We start from the raw sequence: 21,620 nt of genomic DNA, 5'->3' as shown, positions 1-21,620 counted from the left end.
GATTTTGGTGTAAATTATTATGGAATCTTATACACAGAGCAAATTTTTATTCGGAATTCGTTCTCATTAAACAAGAAACCAATAGTGATAACTAGGTGAGTGATGAGTGCCTGGTTTGTTGACTATTGGGAGGTTTTCTTTTTGGACATTTCAGCTTTATAAAGAAAAATCGATCGATGTAAAGGTTGTTATTAAGAAACCATTTTACCATTTGACGTAGTTTTAGTTTTAATCAAATTCAAATCGCTCCAAACTAAAGTTTATCGTCATTAACAAAAGATACTAACTCAAACTTTTCAACCATAATGTGACCATCTCGAGTTACCTTTATAGGAAAAAATTTGCCTTTATGCTTGGTGAGTGAAAACAAACAGTAATTATTACGATATTTCTCATATACGAGTACATAATCAACCGAACGTGGGAGCGCTAAGCTGATTTTATATTTTTTCTTTGTTTATCTAACTGTTAGACGTATTACCTAAATCTAAACGAGAGAGATATAGGTTTATATATATGTACATATATAAATAATGAAGATGACGATAAAAGCTGAAATTCGTGGGACTGTCTGTCCGTACGTACGTGCAAACTGTAACTTGAGTAAAAATTGAGATATCTTGATGAAACTTCGAATGCGCGTTCTTTGGCAAAAAAAAAATGATGAGGTCGTAGATGGGCATAATCGGACCAGAGTCCCCATATACATATATCTTATAAAGTTTTCGAACTTTCGAGAGCGTGTTTTTCTAAAAACGATGCCCCTTTTAACTTACACGCCTTTTGTCTCTGAAGATATGTACTTTCCTCGCTTTAATCCTTGCAAGTTGCTAGAGTATGAAATGTTCGGTTATACGCGAAGTTAGCACTTCCTTACTTGTTATATAATACTTATTTCGCTGCTAATTTACAGCAAATGTTTGCTAATCACGATAAAGATTAGGAGATGCTTATATAGCCAGCATTGTGTTTTCAAAAATAAAAAAAAAAACATAATAACAAGTCAAAACAACAGTGAACGTGGAGTTTCTGCCATTAAAAACCCAAGGGATAACCGGGAGTGGAGATTAGGGTATACACAGAGATCAATGCCGCCCGCCGCCTCCAAGTAGAAAATTGTGAGGACCGCGGGTTGGATATTGCAACACACGCCCTTCTGAGGTTTTATTAGACTGTGTTTGTATTTTTGTGTTGCTTTTGGTGCTATAAGCCGTTCTAAACAGGCACAGGAAGTAAGTACTCCTCTCCACCTATACCTACCAAGGAGCATAAACGCATCGACATCACTCGCCTTTTTTCGCCACGCAGCTATTTTCCTCAGTTCGCATTCTTTTTGACTTACAGCCAGCTTATGCGGCTTAAATGTGCTGCAGATTAAATAGTATTCTTGGTATGAGTGTGTGTGTGTGTGTGTGTGCTTGCTTGTGTTGTGTATATTTTTCCAATGACAGCTGCGATTGTTGTTGTTCTAGCGATTGCTTACTCGCCGAGTTGTTTTAGTGTTGTTCCATTTGTCGTTGCGTTGCTTAAGTTGTAAGCAGTGATTTGCATGTTCAGTCGTGGTTTTTTCAAGAGCGCGAGATAAGAGCCGTAAAACAAAGCAGCAAACAAGAAAGAAAATAAACATAAAGGCACTCACCATTGCAAAAGCAGCTGTAGCAGCAATTTCACCGTTATAAAAGTCAACAATGAGCCGCATAGTCTTCAAAACACTTCCATTTATTGTGTTTTTTGCGCTGCTTTTTGTTTGTTTCTTGTTTGCTGCAGTTCCTTGCTGTGAAATGTAACATTTACTGGTGTTGACATATACCTACATATGCGTCAAATATATGTATGTAAGGCTTCTAAAGCGTTGGAACTTTCAACTTCCTTCACTTTAATCTCTAAAAAGCAATATTTTCGTAAGTTTATTGCTGTTGTGTGGACTCTTTCCCTTAAATGATTGCTAAAGCTAGGATAACAAGGGAAGCTTTCAAAAGTTCGCAACAGTGCCATAGCATTTCAAACAGTCTTTTTAAATTGTAATTGTCATATTCTAATATATTTTCCGTTCTTTGACTATTTCTAATTGCTTTATTACTTACTAGTGGCAGTACTACTTACCCCTTGAATATTCCACAAGCACCAGATTCCACCACAGAATGGTTCCCTGCTCACGCCGAGTTTAACTATATGCACATATATCCCTATACTCAATATTAATTTTTATAAGCCGTAACCAAAAACAATAAGAACAAATAAAAGTTTCAAAACACTTCACGTGCAACGCACTTTCATAAAAGCGTAACAATTATGGCACATAACAATACGATGCATACGGCCCCTAAAAGTATGCAACAGCAAACAATAGCCACTTTTGTATGCATCCAACTGGTGCTTGTTATCGTGCGGGAGTAAAGCCTTAAACGCAAGCTGTCGCGGAATCGAAGATAAAACACACCATCGGTTGCCAAACAATGGCAGCCACATTCTGCAACAGCCACAGACAGTATGTAAAATGCACTCAGCTCCCGACAACGCGAATCCATAACGACCGCTTGCATGCACACCAAATTGCCTACTTGTGAGCGCCAGCAACCGAAGCGGGAAGAAACCGCTGACGCTGAAGCAGCGCTGACTGTTGATGCACGAAAATTGGCTCACTTGGAAATGGTGAATGGTGAGCAGCGAAAAAATATACCATAAAGTGCGGCAAGATAACAATTGGAAACGCATGAGGCCTAAAAGCATGGAAATACACATTTATTTCTTGCAGAAATTATGGCATAAATTTGCGACCTGAGTTGGCAAAAAATGCATTTGAGTGATGTTGAAAAATTGGCGCAGACAAGCTTCTGAAATTTTCAGGCAAATTTCTGATGAAGTTGCCACTGGCAACAGCAACAAAAACAAAAGTCAATATATTAAGTGGTAGGCTTGTTTTCTTTACATATCTGGAAGTTAAAATAAATCCATCCAAATAAATTTATAGAAGTATAATTTTCGGCCACAAAATATTTTACACACAATATAGTGTACAAAAAGATCCCACACATAGGGGCGCATTTCCATGATTTACGTATATCACAGAATAAGTGGGACACCGTGTTCTTTTCAAGTTACAAAGCGAACTGATAATTGGTTTCAATTGCGCTTAAATGATAACGGCACTCACAATATTTCTTAATTGCTGTAAAGCGCTTTGGAAGTTGCAGCCTTCCTACGCTGTGACCAATGCATATGGTGCGAAATGCTCTGCATGCACTTAGGCGTGTACTCTTTCCTGCCATACTTAAATGCCTGAGCTATTAATGCTGCAAACCTTTAGCATTTTTCAACGAACAGGACTTTTTTTCAGAGCTATCAAATCGTTTTGCATTTTTTTTGTGAAAAACGCACATGTACGAGGGCTGTCTGATAAATAATCGACCTCAACGTGAAGCTAGCGGCACATCTGAAAAAAAAGTTTCTACTTCAAATTGTGTATATTGTAATAGCTACTCGCCAAAATTTCAGAAATTTATCTTGCGCAATTATCTGTTGACAGTCGTTTTTGTGAGTCTATTTCGGTGATTTCCCCAAAATGGAAAAAATTTAATATCGAGCTGTAATTAAATTTTTATTTTTGAAAGGCAATACGCCTTCACAAATCAAAGATGAGTTGGACTCTGTGTATGGTGACTCTGCACCATCGTTTACCACCGTAAAATTTTGGGCAGCTGAATTTAAACGTGGTCGCAGGAGCTTGGAAGATGATGAACGTCCTGGGCGTCCAAAAACTGTAACCACTAACGATAACATCGCTAAAGTTCATCAATTGGTACTAGACGACCGCCGGATTAAAGTTAGGGAAATAGCTGAGATTATGAAGATGTCAAAAGAAACTGTTTGTCACATATTAAACCCAGATTTGGGCATGAGAAAGCTGTCCGCGCGTTGGGTGCCGCGTTTGCTTACGCTAGACCACAAAAGTGCGCGCATGAACATTTCCAGCGCTCTGTTGGCTCAGTTTAGAGGCAATAAGACCGAGTTTTGGAGCCGATTGATAACTGTAGACGAAACTTGGATTCATCATTATACGCCCGAAACAAAAAACCAATCTAAACAGTGGATTAAAAAAAAACCTAAAGCTGTGTATTCGGCTGGGAAAGTGATGGCGAGTGTTTTTTGGGACAGCCATGGAATTATTTTTATCGACTATCTTGAAAAAGGAAAAACTATAACAGGAGCATACTACGCATCATTATTGAACAAGCTAAAGGAAGAAATTTCGAAAAATCGGCCACATTTGCAAAAAAAGAAAGTCTTGTTCCACCAAGACAACGCACCATCTCACACCTCAACAGTCGCCATGGCGAAAATCCACGAATTGCGGTTCGAACTGCTTGACCATCCACCTTATTCACCGGATCTAGCACCAAGCGACTTTTTTTTGTTTCCTCAACTTAAAACTGCGCTCGGCGGCCAGAGATTTTCGTCAAATGAGGAGGCAATCTCTTTCGTGAACTCGTATTTTGCGGACAAAGACGCCAAGTACTATTTGGAAGGGTTGCAGAGATGGGAGCATCGCTGGGAGAAGTGTGTGGAGTTACAAGGAGACTATGTAGAAAAGTAAAAAAAAAAATTTTGAAAAAGTCGCGTGCATCATGGTTAGGTCGGTTATTTATCGGACAGCCCTCGTATATACATATAACCCTGTTGAGCGGGAATAAGAGTGCCTTTGTATGCAAAGCTTGATTTGCGTGAGATTTGTGTAATTGCGTACGTGCGTGCGTGCTTGCATGCGTACGTGCGTGAAGTCATTGTGGAGCTTTCTAGTAGTTCCACAAATCCTCAAACTTGCTTTTTCTCTTGCACGTCGTGTTTTGTGATGTTATACCGTTGATTTAACATCTATTGTTGCTACAAATCAATTGTCACTACCGAGCATTGTTTACACGGTAAATACAGCACGTTACACACGCGAGAGTTCATATATACAAACAAATGCGCACTTTTCCGTTTTTTTCGTACTTCGCTGCCTTGTTGCTTTAATTGCGTTTTCGTATACGGCAATGGGAACCAAAATATCAACCACAGTCTGCAGAGGTGAGGTTGCATTAAATACAATAGTTAAATCGATATTTGAATTGCAATTTTTTATTTATTCTATAATCCCAAATACTGGACTAAAAAATAACAACAAATCTCAAGACTACCGGGTTGGAAACAAATAACAAGTAAGAGTGTTCGGACATTCATTCATTTCGAACACTTTATGTATACTCTTGAAACTTGCGAGGATCAAAGCAGCGAAACAGTGGCAAACCAAGTGTTTAAAATATCTTCTTAACACAAAACTCGATTTCTATTGAACCAATAATTGCGAGCCAATTTCAGCCAGTGCCAATGCAAATTATCCCATTAGTCCCATTGCTCCACGGAAGAGCACAACCGCAAAACAACTTGTTTGCTGTGATCATTTTGCATATTGTTCCGTTTATCAGAGATAATTTGAACGAAATGTTAACAAAACGGTGTTCGTGTCCGATCATGGGAACGTACTTATGTCCGGTTATAGGAACTGCTTTTATATGAAAATACTGTCACTATATTGAACTGCGATCACTGACCTCTTTGTTTACATTTTATGAGATCGATAACGTTTTTGGTTAGATTTAATCAAGTCAATATCCTTTGTTTTCATTTGAGATCAATGACACATTTTTCCATTTTCTGGGGTCAATGTACCCATTGTTTACAATATGAGGTCAATGACCCGTTTGTTACATTTTATGGAGCCAATCATGGTTTGTTTACGTTAAGCAAAGTCCACAACCTTTGTTTACATTTAGCAAAGTCAATAACCTTTGTTTACATTTGGGATCAATGTTTAAATATTGTTTACATAATGGATTGTCAAAAAAGTCTTGCGATATTTTTATTGAATCAATTCGTGTGGCATCTATACATCGAGCTTCTTAGTGACTCCAAGCTTCTTCAAATGATTTATAACGGTTTGATGACTACTATGCCGGTCTCTTTCGACCAATTCAGCGATTTTATCGCAATTTTCGTCGACAGGCCTTCCGGCCTTTAGCCAAGTCGCAGCCTTTTATATTTTATGTGGCCACTGACGCCTTTATTTACATTTAAACAACTTTTGTTTACATTTGGGGTCAAGTCCACTGTGCTTTCATTTGTTTTCGGACTATTTACCTAAAGGACACTATTTAAACCCGATTTATTCATGGCTGCTTTATTTGTATACTGGAAATTGAATGGATCAGATGAAATTTAAATATGTGTTACATAGGAAGTGGGCGTGGTTTGTCCGAATCCGCTCATTCTTTGACAATTTCACCAACAAATTTGGTAAAATTGGCTAGGCAGGTTTGGATATATAGATTTTCACCTAACGATAAGCGGTGCCACTCACCTCAGGCAATTGTAATATCGGCTACTAACCTCTTGTACCTTGGATGTAAAATTTTATGTCCATCCTACACTTATTTATTCATTTATTGAACTTTAAGTTTTAAGGGTTAAAGGCATTATTGCCAAAAATAATTTATTATCCTATAATAGGTCTGCATGACTTACATAAGTGTCAAGGAGATTAAATTATATATGCAATTTATATGTAGCATATATATACATATACATACATGCTATATTTTTATGTTTGTTTGCAGCGCCGGGAACAGGAAATTGAGTTTGTATTAAAAACATAACAAACAGAAGCAATCAATTATATAATCAGAAATGAAACTGAAACTGCCAAGAAAGCTTTTACTTTCATATATAAAATAAAAGAAAAGGAAATATATGAATATTTACATATATTTGTGCATAAATGCCTACATCTGTTCATCAATATTTATATAAATGTCAATATTTTATAATCTGCTGCTCGTTTGTACTTCTGCTTAATCCTTTTTTCAATATTCTCAATTTGAGAGGCTCCTAGTTGTCTACAATGAGCGAACGATGGATATTACACATACGAGTACAAAGCATTGCAAGTTGCGTATCCGCCGTGGAGGTTGAGTGACCGCTGTGCTGGTGCCGCATACGCCCTGCAGTTCTAACCCTCAGCAACTCAGTTTTGTAGATACAAATATTTATGTTTATGTTGACTGGTACCGGTGATGAAACAAAAATAGAACTCGCGATCAACATACCGTTCTTGATATATACTTCCTATCTCTCCTTTCTCTAGTAGCGCAATGTAAACTCGAAACTTAAGTCCATCGAGCATTTTAGTTGAAAAATAGCTTTTCTAATTAATCTTAAAATTCTCGGAAAAATGGGATAAAACGAAAAAATTAATCGATATTTATCTATTATTTAATATTATTTATTGATGAGGCCATTTACCAAAACCGAAACAATCCGACAACTTTATTAGCAAACCGCAGGTATGAACTTATTTCTAGTTTAAGGTCTGATGCAATTACATCGGCTACAGGCGAGTTCACCAACTAGTGCAAACGACAGCAATAAATTACCATGCCGCTTTAATGGCATCTGGTTTATCTCCGCAGGCCATCAGTATTCGCACATAAATTCATATACATACATACATATGTATATAATATAAGCATATGCACGCATGTATGTGTGGCATGTCTGTGTGGCGTACGCACATGAAATTCTTAATTATAATAAATATTAATGCGCGCGCAAGCAAATAAACAATGGATAGCTGAGAATATGCTCACATAATAATACGCGCAATAGAATGAGTCATTTCCAAATAAATTGAATTGTTGGGCAAGCGTGGGTCCATGAAATATTAAACGCGCAATTTACCCGATTTGCTGGAAGCTTTAGCTTCCATTTGTTTACTCGCCGCCAGATATTCAACATTACTTGCATTTGGGGGTTCAGTTACCTGATCTTTTCCCGTTCTCCGCCATTTTTATTTGCATTTGGTCAACCAGCGTTTCAGCCCGGTAATGTTATTGATTTGTTCGGAAATTAACAGTTTTCACATAATCGAATAGAATAAATAACTTTATTCGCATTTTCCACTGAAAAATTTGTACTCGTATACATATTGAAATCAGTCAGTTATACCGATAGTGAAGTAATGCTAATTCTTGGGCAGATTGGAATAGTGCGTATGTGTGTGGACATACGAAGGCTGATAAATATATTTCTGGCCTAATAATGAAAATAGGAATATTTATCAACGAAAATGTTTTTTTTTTTTTTTGTTTTGTTTTTTCGTTGGATTTGGCTCGTCTTGGAAGACCCACACGGTCGATTGCTGTTTTGTTTCGGGCTCATACGCATAGATCCATGATTCGTCACCTGTGACGATCTTATAAACGTCTTTTGAAGCACCGCGATCGTATTTTTTCAGCATTTCTTTACACCAATCCACACGAGCCTTTTTTGAGCGATTGTCAAATTGTGCGGGATCCAACGAGAACAAACCTTTTTTACGGCCAGGTGTTCATGCAATATCGAATGTATGCTGGTGGGAGAAATGCATAGGCATGCCTCTATCTGAAGGTATGTTACATGACGGTCTTGCATTATCAGTTCACGTACGGCATCGATGTTTTCTGGCACAACGGCTGTTTTTGGACGACCTTCACGGAATTCGTCTTTGAGCGAGCGTCGACCACGATTGAATTCGTTGTACCAGTTTTTCACAGTGCTATAGGATGGTGCTTCATAGCCATATAAAGATTTTAGTTCATCGATGCACTCTTGTCGTGATAATCCACGTCGAAAGTTGTGAAAAATGATCGCACGAAAATGTTCACGAGTTAATTCCATTTTTTGGCCGAGATGAATTTTTTAATTCCCTGTAAATAAAACAATTCACGATTAAATGACAAAACGTTCTGAGTGATGTTATGCTAAAAAATGTCAAACTTTCCAATGGAAATGTCAGATTACACACTAAGTGTTGCCTAGTCCAGAAATATATATAGCAGCCTATGTATAAGTGTATGAAATGTTCAGATCCCATAAATTCATGCCACGAATAGTTAAGTGCCAGAAATATTTCACGAGATTTCAAATTTTTATAAAAACTAATAACATGATTTTAGTTTAATCAAAAAGGGCATAATTTCTTATATGCTCTGTCAAAACGGTGTCATCGATGGTTCACGAAAACCACATGTCGAACTCGTTACACCAATTTTATGGTCAGATCAAGATCTTTAAGACTTGTCAGCTAACTATTGTCTTCCGCATTAGCATTGCAGTACATCTCGAAATTTATATTTTTCTCATATCTCTGACTTTTGCCCACGAAATAATACTGTAAAATAAATTACGACAATTGCATTAATTTCACGTGTGAACCTTAATGCTTACGGTGTTACTTAAGCCGGCAATACTTTCAATGGGATTGCCATTCTCTCAGCACCGCCGTGCCTTCTATACGCGCAAAAGCGCTTTCTCTCTCCATCGCTCTCTGTCCCCAATACTCTCTCAGACATTTTAGCGCGTCCTTCGTCGCCTCGTCTGATCGCGTCGTCATTCTTTGACTTAAGTTTTACTTCAACTTGAGTCTAGGTGAAAACTTTTCTGCTGCAGGCTACACACACGTACATTCATACACAGTTTATATGTTTCATTGTATATGCACACACTGTATGTTATTGTGTTCGTAACTGTGATATGAATATATTTGATGTTTTTGTTTGAGCTTTCGCTCACATCGCGCGCTGCCTGTCAGTGGCTTTGGAGAAACACACACGCACACATTCAAATACATTTATATTTGCATAAGTACAATTATTTACAAGTTCACTTTTGGGTTATTCTCCTGCGGCATGCAGCTTTTAATTTGGGGATCTGCATCCACCCACGCCCGCTCAGGCGCGCTGTTGCTTCGCTAAAACTTTGCTGCTTCAATATTCGACTGTGTTGCCTTCGTGAGCGCTGCTTTGCCAAAGTTTTTAACGAGCTCATATTTGCCTTTGGGTGTCAGCAATTTTTACTAAGAAAACAAACGAGATCTTACCTTCGAACTGAAAGAAGTGGAAGAAAGAAAACGTGCAGCAAAATACAAAGCACAGTCTTATTAGTTATCTTATTACGGCAGCTTTGACTTTTGGCTTTACTTTGAGCCCAAGCCAGATTAGCGTTTCGAAAACTTTATTACAAAATTAACCAGCGAGTCAGAAATAAAGTTTTCATCCATACATACATATGCAGACGCATGTGTGTTCATGGTATACAATGAACGCGTATTTGTATTTGTGCATGTGTGTGTGTGTGTTTACTTTGGTTATTTTGAGCTTGGAGTGCTATTCGCTTTTCTCGCCGTCATAAATTATTCGTCCCTGCAACTATTTCCTTTGCTTTATGTAAATATTTGTCCGTTTCCACCGTTAAATGCATAAATTACTCAAAATTCCGCCAAAGGGTTATGAGATTTGCGATATGCATTTGCGAGTATGTGTGTCTGCTTGTATTTGTGGAAGCAGATAATCTCTGCGCCCTGCAGTATGCTTTTGTAAGCATACAATAACGGCAAACGGATATTGTAAGAGCGCTATTCATTGAGAAATCTCCCGCACACTGATTACGGTATATGTTTTAGATAAACATCATTTGGAGACCTAAAGGCTGATTTATAATTTAAAGATTAAATTTGTTTAAAAACTGGTTTTATTTCGTTTTGTACTGGCATACCTTTAAGAAAATCGTGAAAGAGATACTTCAAAGCTGTTAACTTTTGAAAATTATGTACAATGAAATAAAAATGTACCTGTAAAGCTTTAAAGTGCATGCATTTCCAAAATGAATTTCGCAACACGCTCGAGTGCTCTCAAAAATATGCTTCATCGAATTTGGAAATTTCAGCAGCCTTAAGCTTTAATTAAAAGTACAGCCAGGAGCTTTGATACGAAAATTTTAAAATGGAAAAAAAATTTTTATTAAGTAATTTTAGAACGGTAAGTTCATTACGGGTGGTTGCCCCCAAAAGTATGCAACTTATGCACATACAATCCGGCATGCTTGCATACAGTGAGTAAATCTGTTGAGTTTACACATAAAATCATGTTTCTGACTAAATTGTGACGATTTGTCTGCATTTACGCCTGTTTATGCGTGTGGGCACTAGATGCACAAGTATGCGCTGTTTCATGAGAACTATTATCTATGCACCTTGCACTTGAGTTATTTTCTGTGCCGCTTCAAGTGCATAATGCACGCATCACTTTCTACTTTGTTCGCCAAAAATGCACAACAACGTGTGCAACAGGACAAACAGCTGATAACAATGCTGGGCGCACATTGCCTCATATGTACCAAATCCACCTGACCAAATATAAAGCAATCTTGGAGATACCGTTACACTGTTTTGTTTTCATGAACAATAGTCGCGTGCGCGCCTACAAATATGCAGCGCAACAATACAAATGCCTTGTTTCAATAACGTTGCAAGTATGTGGGCATGTTAAAGCGACTCGCTGGCCCGAAATAAATTTTAACTTTCGACAATGGGCGGGACAGTAGTGTGGCAAGCTGTGATATGCTAATTGCTAGCATATTTGTGAGCGCATGACTAAACTTCAATCAACGCGTACAAAAGCTGTCAGCACCCATTAAAAGCCAGTTGAACACACACAGGCACACAAGCAATTTGACGTTTACATTCGGACTGAGTTTGTGTGATGGTGTGTGTCTGCATTTCAAGTGTTCAAAACAAAAGCACGCCATTTGGTTGTTACTTCTGACGTGCGCTTAAAACTATGATTCGTGTGTGTGCGACTCTTTGCTGCAAGAGAGGTGATTTTTTGCGTACAACAATTCGCTTTCATTCGCAGTGTTAAAGGATTTTTTTCCATTAACTTTTTGGTTTTTTTTTAAGGTTGTAGTAAACAGCTTGGCGTGATGGTTAACGCCCGTTTCTGTTTCAGTTAACTCTGTCCTTTGTGACTGTCCAGTTAGACAAGCGTCGAAACGTTGTGTGAAAAAGTTTCATTTTAGCAAGGGTTACTTTGAGGATTGCAGCACGAGATCAGAATCATAAAGTGCTCGCTTAGGTCATTGATGCCACAATGCCGCAACAGTTTGACACGTTTGTTCATGCTTAAGTGCAGCTCGAGCAGCGAATTGGCACAAATGTTGGGCCTATGACGCAAGTGATGTTCAGTACAAGAGGTCCGCTTGACTTACAAAAGTAGAGCAAAAATAGTTAGCATATACCTGTACTGTACTTGTATTTCCCGATGAATGGCCGTACTAAAAGAATTAAACAATAAAATAAATGAATTAAATTTAAGAGTCTGATTGTGTGCGGTTGTTAACTCGGCTATAATCGCGTAAGCGGTGTCTACGCCAATTAAGAAGAAGAAGATTGTGTACAATAACCGCTATAATATGTTCCGAGCATGTCTCTGTAACTTTTGATCATATTATTAATGGAATATATACATATCTATACATTACTGTCTGAAAACATACACACTCACTACGCCGGCTGGGTCAAGGTCATAAACCAAGTTCATTTCTTCATGTACATACATATGTACGCCTTGTGCGCCCAAACTGCCACAATCCACTTTATTTCATTTTTCCACTCTGCCTTTGCACTTCTTTCAGCGCATAAGCATACTTTGTTCGCATTGCTGACGTTTTGTGGTTTGTTTGACATTTGCCTTTTCAACTTAAATAAGTGCACTTTCGTGTCGCCATGAATACATTCATGTACCTCTTACACACCTACTTACACATGGTATGTGACATGAAAAGTACCCAACAAACCATTTTGGTTAATGCCGATAAACTCAAATGAAGAGCCTTCATCTTCTGCAACTCAATCATCACACGGTTAAATTGCAAGCTAAACTGCTTTTGGTAAAACCCATATTCATGCAATTTTTAGTAGTTGTCGTCAGAACAATACTTTATATTGTACTCGTACTTACTCAATAACGATCAACTTTTCTACAAAAATTGGTTTTTCTAATAAAAATTTTCAGAAATTTCAAAAAATGTTTTGTGGTGTTTGATGGGTGTTTACAAGTGCGTCGGTGTTGTCTTTAGGCTACACAGTCCCCTCTGTGTCTCGTTCATTTGCTACTTTATACTTACTTTGTTGCCTTTTTATTTCTGTTTTTTTTTATTTTTTGCTGCTTTCTCTCTCGTAATTTGCCCTATGAAAGTATGCCGCCGCTCGCATGTATGCCCCACTGTTACTAACACACATGTATTGTGCTTGTATATGCGAAGCATAACATAAGTGCGAATAATTGTCAAACTTAAGTAGTTTTGAACTTTGACATGAAGCCTGACTTGAGTGGTGCTTTGACTGCTTTTGACATTGCACACTCACACTTAACATGCCTGAGCCTAGCCACGAAGCGCCTCTCGACATGCACATACTCGTATAAATATGTATGTATTAATTGTAATAAGTTTGGTCAGCTGCAAAAAAGCTATGTCTCCAATTTATCCGCTTAAAGTCCTTCATTTATTAGCTCTGTGAGTTTGTCAGCATATTCTCAGCTGCTTTTGTAGGCAAAGTGACAGTAACGATGACAGCAAGTGTATTATTATAGTATTATTTTCGCAGGGGAGATGTCTCGGAGTAGCTGTCTGATATTTGAAAAAGTGTTCATTATTAAATGTACATACATATATTCTTTTATTAAAATAATTTTGCTTTTTTACAAGTGAAATATATTCGTTCTTTTAAAGCTTTCGCATTAATCGATATATACATATATTCACAACGTGTAGCGACCAAAAAACTAGTTATTTAAATAATAATAAAACTTAAGCAAAAGTAACACCAACAACAATATCAGCCTTGAAATCCAACGCCGAATCACTCTTACCAACAGGCGCTACTTCGGACTGAGTAGGCAATTGAGAAGTAAAGTACTTTCTCGACGAACAAAAACCAAAATCTATAAGTCACTCGTTATTACCGTCCTGTTATATGGTGCAGAGGCAATGACAACGACATCATCTGATGAGTCGGCCTTAGAAGTGTTCAAGAGAAAGGTTTTGCGGAAGATTTATTCTCCTTTGCGCGTTGGCCACGGCGAATGTCGCATTCGATGGAACGATGAGCTATATGAGATATACGACGACATTGACATAGTTTAGCGAATTAAAAGACAGCGGCTACGCTGGCTAGGTCATGTTGTTCGGATGAAAGAGCACACTCCAGCTCTGAAAGTATTCGACGCAGTACCCGCCGGCTGAAGCAGAAGAAGAGGAAGACTTCCACTCCGCTGGAGAGGTCAGGGGGGAAGGACCTGACTGCACTTGATATCTCGAGTTGGCGCCAAATTGAGAAAGAAGGAAAACGACTGGCCCGCTGTTGTTAACTCGGCTATAACCACGTAAACGGTGTCTACGCCATCAAAGAGGAATAACAAAGACAAAATGGCAGTTTTAGCTCTCGAGAGAGTATTTTTTTTAACCTAAAGACAACTTTAAAAAGTTGTGGCTGGCGACCAAAGCTAATTAGTAGTATATTGTGACAACTGCGCTATTTAGCGGAAAATATTATTCCCCATCTCATTAAAAGGAATAATTGTACAGTGTACTAGAGCTTAACTTACCGGTATGTATAGACCCAAAATGGCAGTAAACTATTCTACTTATCGCTTGCCATTGCAATGTACATATATAGCTGACACTTTAATAGCCCAAAAGCAAGCAAAGCAAGTCACCGACATATTAGTATTGACCGCCAAAGCTCCGTGGACAAACAGCCCTCCACCAAAATGCCAAATAGTTCTAATTAAATATATGAAAGTATATGTGTAGCAATATATGTATATATGGATATATGTGCATTTGCATTTCGTGAGGGTTTATATGTATGTACATACATATATATGATTTCTTGATGTTTGATGACTATTAATGTTCAGCAAATGTAATCACCAAATATCGGATAAACCGACATTACCAGAGATAAGATTAGGCGTCTAGCTGGAAGTGTGGTTGTATGTGTGCGCATGGCGAGCAAAGCGCATGCATATACATCAGATAATGTAAATAATCAGCTGGTAGCTGAATCCGCAATTTATTGCCGACCCTTATAATGCTAAACTTATACCAGTGTAAGGCGGGGACAACGAAATTCGGCCTCTTATGATCCAAGTGGTAAGCCAAGTTGCCGTTAGCCGTATAGTCTGCTTTCATTTGCAACAAATTGTTGAGTATATGTAAAAATGTCAGCAGACTAGGACATTGTCAATCAATATGTTTGATGACTTCAAAGGACATCATATGTTTTTGATGATAATAGACTACCGGCCTGCAGACGCTGATGCTGTCGGCTACATAGATTACTTGTCATTCATGTCAGTTACGCTTGCGAACGCTTCGAGCTGCGGCTGCTGCAAATCTCGTTCCTTAGCTGACAAGTGTCAAAATATGTAAACTAACAACTGTCACAACATGACAAATGATAAACGCCACCACTACAAATACACACAGCTTTGTACTCGCCCACCCGATTCTGCACACACTAACACTAATACGAGAACTCATGAGCGCCTAGAACGGTTTAATAGCTTTGAAACTCCCTCCACATGGCACAAAGCGCCGCTTGTCATGTGATTTATAACTTCTGCGCTATGTCACTGTGACGGTTTGGCTATTTGACTGATAATTAAATTCCCTACTCCTTAGCTATCAGTCACGCCGCGGGCGCATGAAACCACTCTGTGATTCACTTCGGAGTATCAGCTAATTTATTTGCTAGTTTTTTACATTTCCATATGTTTGTGTGTATGTTGTCAATCTACTATATCTATACATAATTGTGTTTGTCTGGGACTGAGCGTATGGTGAATAGAACATATGTATCCAGATTAAGTTGACATATTTCACTTAGATAAATACAATAAATGTCTGTTGTTGGCAGTTAGATTAACAGTAAATATTTGCTATTCGCTTGTTGTGTTTTGTTTGCCAAGGCTTTCCGGCGCAGCAGTGAAATCGTGCGCAAAAGGATATTCATTTCAGATTACAAAAAATAATATATTAGAATTAGTTAGCAATTAACTGCCAATAAATTTCGTTCACAAAGTGTTAGTTAATTAAAATTAATACTGCAGACTCTTTTACGTGGAATGTATATGAGATTCCAATAACCGAACGCTGTAATGCTATCTCCGAAGAAATTGTTCAAATCGGACCACTATAGCATATAGCTGTCGTATAAACTGGCCGATCAAAAACAAGGCAAAGATCTTTTTATACTTTTTTGCTATAAAAAATGCTCCTGTGAAGAACGCTTCGGTGTTGCCAAAGTTAACGTTTCTTTCTTGTTTTGCATTTATTATACTCTCGCAACAAAGTTGCTAAGGAGAGTGTTATAGTTTTGTTCACATAACGGTTGTTTGTAAGTCCTAAAACTAAAAGAGTCAGCTATAGGGTTATATATACCAAAGTGATCAGGGTGACGAGTAGAGTTGAAATCCGTCTGTCTGTCCATCCGTCCGTCTGTCCGTCCGTCCGTCCGTGCAAGCTGTAATTTGAGTAAAAATTGAGATATCATGATGAAACTTGGTACACGTATTTCTTGGCTTCATAAGAAGGTTAAGTTCGAAGATGGGCAAAATCGGCCCACTGCCACGCCCACAAAATGGCGAAAACCGAAAACCTATAAAGTGTCATAACTAAGCCATAAATAAAGATATTAAAGTGAAATTTGGCACAAAGGATCGCATTAGGGAGGGGCATATTTGGGCGTAATTGTTTTGGAAAAGTGGGTGTGGCCCCGCCCTCTACTAAGTTTTTTGTACATATCTCGGAAACTACTATAGCTATGTCAACCAAACTCTATAGAGTCGTTTCCTTCAGGCATTTCCATATACAGTTCAAAAATGGAAGAAATCGGATAATAACCACGCCCACCTCCCATACAAAGGTTATGTTGAAAATCACTAAAAGTGCGTTAACCGACTAACAAAAAACGTCAGAAACACTAAATTTTACGGAAGAAATGGCAAAAGGAAGCTGCACCCAGGCTTTTTTTTTTAATTAAAAATGGGCGTGGCGTCGCCCATTTATGGACCAAAAACCATAACTCAGGAACCACTAATCTAATTAATTTTACAACAAAATAAAAAAGTATGTAAATGACGGATAATGAAATCTTGATTATCACTTTATCATGCGAGAGTATAAAATGTTCGGTGACACCCGAACTTAGCCCTTCCTTACTTGTTTTAATATGCAATTAGTAGTGTTTTAGAAACTTGCTTTTATTTTTAATTGAAATTCGATCTCTATTTTTCTTATTTCAGGCGAAGATCAAATTTTATATGCTCCCTTCTGTGATCACGCCTCAGTACTCGTGTTTTATTGACTGCCAATGCAACTCTGCGCATAAATATCAGTTTCTTTATTCCGAATAACCAGGTATAAACGAAAAACTAACAACAACAACAACGGCAAGAACAGCAGTCATAACTTCAATCGGTAGTTCGGAAGCTTTCGCTATAAAGCAGCAATATCCTGCGCCCAACACACGCACAATGAAAAACGACGTCGTACGATGGAGTTCATTGGAAAATGCACAGAGCGCCCGCGAGAGCACGCCAAACAAAAGCAAACCTTTTCCATCACTAAACGCCACGCGTGCGCACCCAAGTGCCGTGACTGCGCATGCGGCGTCCAATAGTGGGCAACTTCCACTCCAAAAGCAACAACAATATTGTGATACTAATGCAAGTTTTCTTAATGCAACAAAACCAATAACAACAATAAAAACAAGTAGTTATTTAATAATTCCACGACAGCATAGCAAACGTAAATCCGAACTCGCTGCGTCATCCAACACACTGAGTAGACATTTTCTATCACAACAACAGCAAATACAAACAAACAATGCACATCACCGCCGGCAGCACGAAGTGAAAGCGCGGACATTTGCTGCATTGCATTTAAATAGGATTTTATTAAATTGTGTGCAATTGAATGTGTTTTTAGTGTTTTTGTTGTGTACTTTGAATGTCGGTTTCGTGATTGTGCCGAGCGTCAGTGCCGCCATCGTAAGCAACGCGAGCGTGTTGCTTGTGGGCGGTGCGGCGAATGCGCTCGATGACGGTGCGACATACCAGCTGGACTACGTGGAGAGAGGAGACAGCGGGACAGACAGCGAAAGCGCGGCGGGGCATTATACCCACACATGGGCGGTGCATATACCGAGCGGTGACGACGGCGTGGCCGATCAAGTGGCCCGGGATCACGGTTTCGTCAATATGGGCAAGGTGAGTGAGCACGTTCAATTGTTTGAGAGAAAATGAGTGATTGTGGCGCCATTATTTTTTTGGTACTTTCTGATATTCATCGGTTCTCCTTTACTGCATTACTCTTTAGATTTCCTTTTCAGTTTCCCAATGTATCAATTTAATGTACCTTGTCAACAGTTCCGAACTCATTTTGAATTCTAAGTAGTACTCAGCCCAATAATTCAAAAAGTCTGAATAAAAAAATCTGCATAGCAAAATCGTGAATTATTCCAACCTATATGAATGGGTTTAATGGGGTATAGTCATGCTTCTGGGTAAGGCTATACTTTAATCGTCTAATTTTTAAGTGAAAACAGGGTTTATTTTCAGTTATTTTATTATTTTCTTTTCTTACTTGTTCATGCAAAGGTTGCTTAATAACAATCCATACCGCTTCCATATAACGGCATTTCTCGGAAATGCTTCTTCTTACAAACCACATATGTATATAGAAAGCATTTACAGCAAACAGTAATGATTAGTTCATCCTCGACTTAACTTCTGTTAAGTTGTTCATTGCTTAGCTGCTACCATTATTCCTCACCATCCCTCCCAAAAAGTAATAAAAACAAACCTCCGAAGGATACCGAGCAAATCCCCTCTCGTTCCTCATAAGAAGATAATCTGCACTTTAGTGTTTGCATGTTACGTAATTTATAGAGTAAGCCATGACAATTAGCACCGCTAACGATTCAAGCGCCTGCGGAATGACCACAAATTCGATTTCCAAAGCACACAAGTGTTGATGCTGGGCCCTGCCTTTCTCGGTAGAAGTGTGACACGGAAGCGTTCATATACTTTTCTGATTATTCTCTTATACACACACTTGTCATTGTCATGGACGCATATATCGTTTACTCTGCTCCTGCTCCTGCGCTAGAAATGCACTTTATTCTCCAATTTCATCCGCACACTCAGCCGCATAAAAATTATGCAAATTCCATCAAAAATTTATATTTTCTATTATATCAAGTATAAGCCTTGTAAGCCTTCAACGCTCGTTGCTCGCATAAATTACGCAAGGATTGCAGCCGTCAGAATGCGACTTCGACTGGCAAGCCAACCAACCGACACGCCGACCCACCATCCAGCTTGGCAACTGAACAGCCAGCCAAGCAGCAAGCTGCAGTCGAGTGTAAGAAAATTTCTGCCTGCCTTTTTTTACCACTTTCACTTCATCACTAACTACGGTTCTAGCTTCTTCACCCGCTTCTACTTCTGCTTCTTCTTCATCTTCTGTGCTATTCTTGCACTTTATTTCTTGACACAACTAACTTTTTTGCCGTCGGACAAATTTCTATGTAGTAAACTTTGCCGCCTAACAAGATTATGCTGGCTCGATGACTCAACACACACATACACCCCCACACATACTTACACACTTAGGAAGCATATCTGTAATACATACTACAAGCGAGTTTACACAGAGTATCATGAGCGCTGAACAGAGCATTTATTTTGTATGCTTTATATTTGTGCGTTCACATTTTCTCACACTCCACTTCTTCTTTGCGGCACGAGCTATCGCTAAGCGTCCGAAAGCAGACTTCTGCACAAGTTTCGCAAATAAAAAGTATGGTTATCAAAAATTTGCTAAGTTAGTCAAATTTGCGTATGCTCATCCCCGAGCTCGACTCGATCTCAGTAAGTTGGCAAGCTGTTGGGGTAGTTTAACTGTCGAAAATGTGCTGCCAACGCACACTAACACACGTGCGCAGACCCAATTTGCTTGACTGCACACTCGGTGCAGAAAGGTGACAGGTGCAATTGTTGCCAAGTAAGCGTTTGCCGAGGGCAAGATATCTTACATATATGCACTTATATGTTTAATACAGTTATGGCCTCAAAACACACCCTGTCAACAGAAATCTTTACAAGTAAAGCAGATTGGTCTCAGTTCTTCGCTCTGTCTTCAAAGCGCAGTGCAAATATAGTACCTACCATTTTCACCAACTATATTCTGTACTGGAGTGGACATAAAGCTTTCTCCTCTGACCTTAATCACATGTCCACACTTTATCTGTTTCTTATCTCCTTCCAGAAATCCCATCCACTACTAACTTGTTAATAATGGAAGATTAAAGTGACCTGGAGGAAAATTAATGAATTGTCGCTGGTGTTGAAAGAAGTAGAGCTCAATAGTTGTCGTTACAAAACTATTCTTAACCCTACTGTTGATCCCAATTTTCTAGTTCGAAATATTTTGAATGCCTGTGACACAAGCCAAGCCATGCCAGCCTTTCCGAAAGGTTTCAATGCCATATTGTTTGTTGTGCAATTACATTTGTGTACATATACGCATATCCATGTACTCGTATTATAAGTAAATCGAATTTCTCGTACGCCTTAAATGCCTGTCAAATTGAGCGAAACTTTGATACAACCACAGATTTGGTTTATAGGCTCCACACACAGCCAACAACCACAAGATTTATACACGCCACACATACCTGTAAAAGCACGACCTCAACTCCGCTCTTGCGATTTGCGGTTTGATGGAATGAAAGTAGAGTTGCATTCAAACAAAAGTTTAAATGACATAAGTAAACGAGACGACCGTGGGCCACCCACTTGGCAGTTGAGGTGGAAACAATGTTGCCTTTACACACCGTTACGGCAACAGCCCATTGGCGCAGGACAATTGCGAACGGCAATGAATTTATAGTTAAGGCAGAAATATTCCTTGTGGCATTTCGTTTTCCTTTTGCTTTGATTGCACCAGACACTCGAGAAAAACGTCGTAAAAACTTTTGGCGACTCTACATTGTCACCTGCAGCAAGTATTGCTGTAGTTGTTGCTACCCCAGGTGCTGCTTCCTCTCCCCATTACTTTCTTATTACACTTTGCATTGAGCCTATCATTTAAAGCACTCCCGATTGAGGGTCTTACTAGGCTGGCTAAGTGACAGAGCAAATAAATTTTAGAAAATCCTCGCCACCGGTCTTGGGACAAACGACACCCATATACCTGTGTAGATGCTCGCTAGGCGGAGGAGGCGGTCAACTGAAGGACGTGTGACTGCAATCAAATCGGCAGGCCAAATGCGAGGGCACAGTTCATTTGCGCTTCATTGAAAGTTTGTGTCGTTTTGTGCCGTTAAGGCGGACGCCCGAGCGGATGGAAGGAAAGAGAGCACAAAGTAATGGTGGCGAAAAGTGGCTGGAAATTCAAAAAAGGCAAGTCGGCTTACAAAGTTGGCAGCCATTTTATTTTCTTTCTGTTTCAACTTATATTTTTTGTTCTCTTTTGCTTTGCCAAAAGTTATAATTTGCTCGTTATACCCCCATTCGTTTGTCTACTCCTTATCAGTGTCCTCTTTTGTCAGGTAAATAAAATTAGTTCACCTTTTTAATTGGGGTTTCCTTAAATTCAAATTAACAGTTTTCTAGCGCAATAAAGTAAAACTTACCTGT

The 21,620-nt window shown here is 38.8% G+C and overlaps 1 protein-coding gene across 3 annotated transcripts in view; it reads left to right on the top strand.

Moving 5' to 3' along the window:
• LOC105229647 (furin-like protease 1) overlaps nucleotides 1-21,620 on the top strand; it is a 298,513-nt gene that overhangs the window by 160,017 nt on the left and 116,876 nt on the right. For all 3 annotated transcript variants that reach the window (XM_049448292.1, XM_049448290.1, XM_049448291.1), the window contains one exon: nucleotides 17,220-18,185. In XM_049448292.1, coding sequence (XP_049304249.1) covers nucleotides 17,451-18,185 — 735 coding nt within the window. In that variant the 5' untranslated portion in view covers nucleotides 17,220-17,450. The remainder of the gene's footprint in view (nucleotides 1-17,219; nucleotides 18,186-21,620) is intronic.

This window comes from Bactrocera dorsalis, chromosome 2 (genome assembly GCF_023373825.1).
Source record: "Bactrocera dorsalis isolate Fly_Bdor chromosome 2, ASM2337382v1, whole genome shotgun sequence".
Lineage (NCBI taxonomy): Eukaryota > Metazoa > Arthropoda > Insecta > Diptera > Tephritidae > Bactrocera > Bactrocera dorsalis.
Note: the sequence above shows the minus strand (reverse complement) of the source record. Positions and strands in the feature narration are given on the sequence as shown.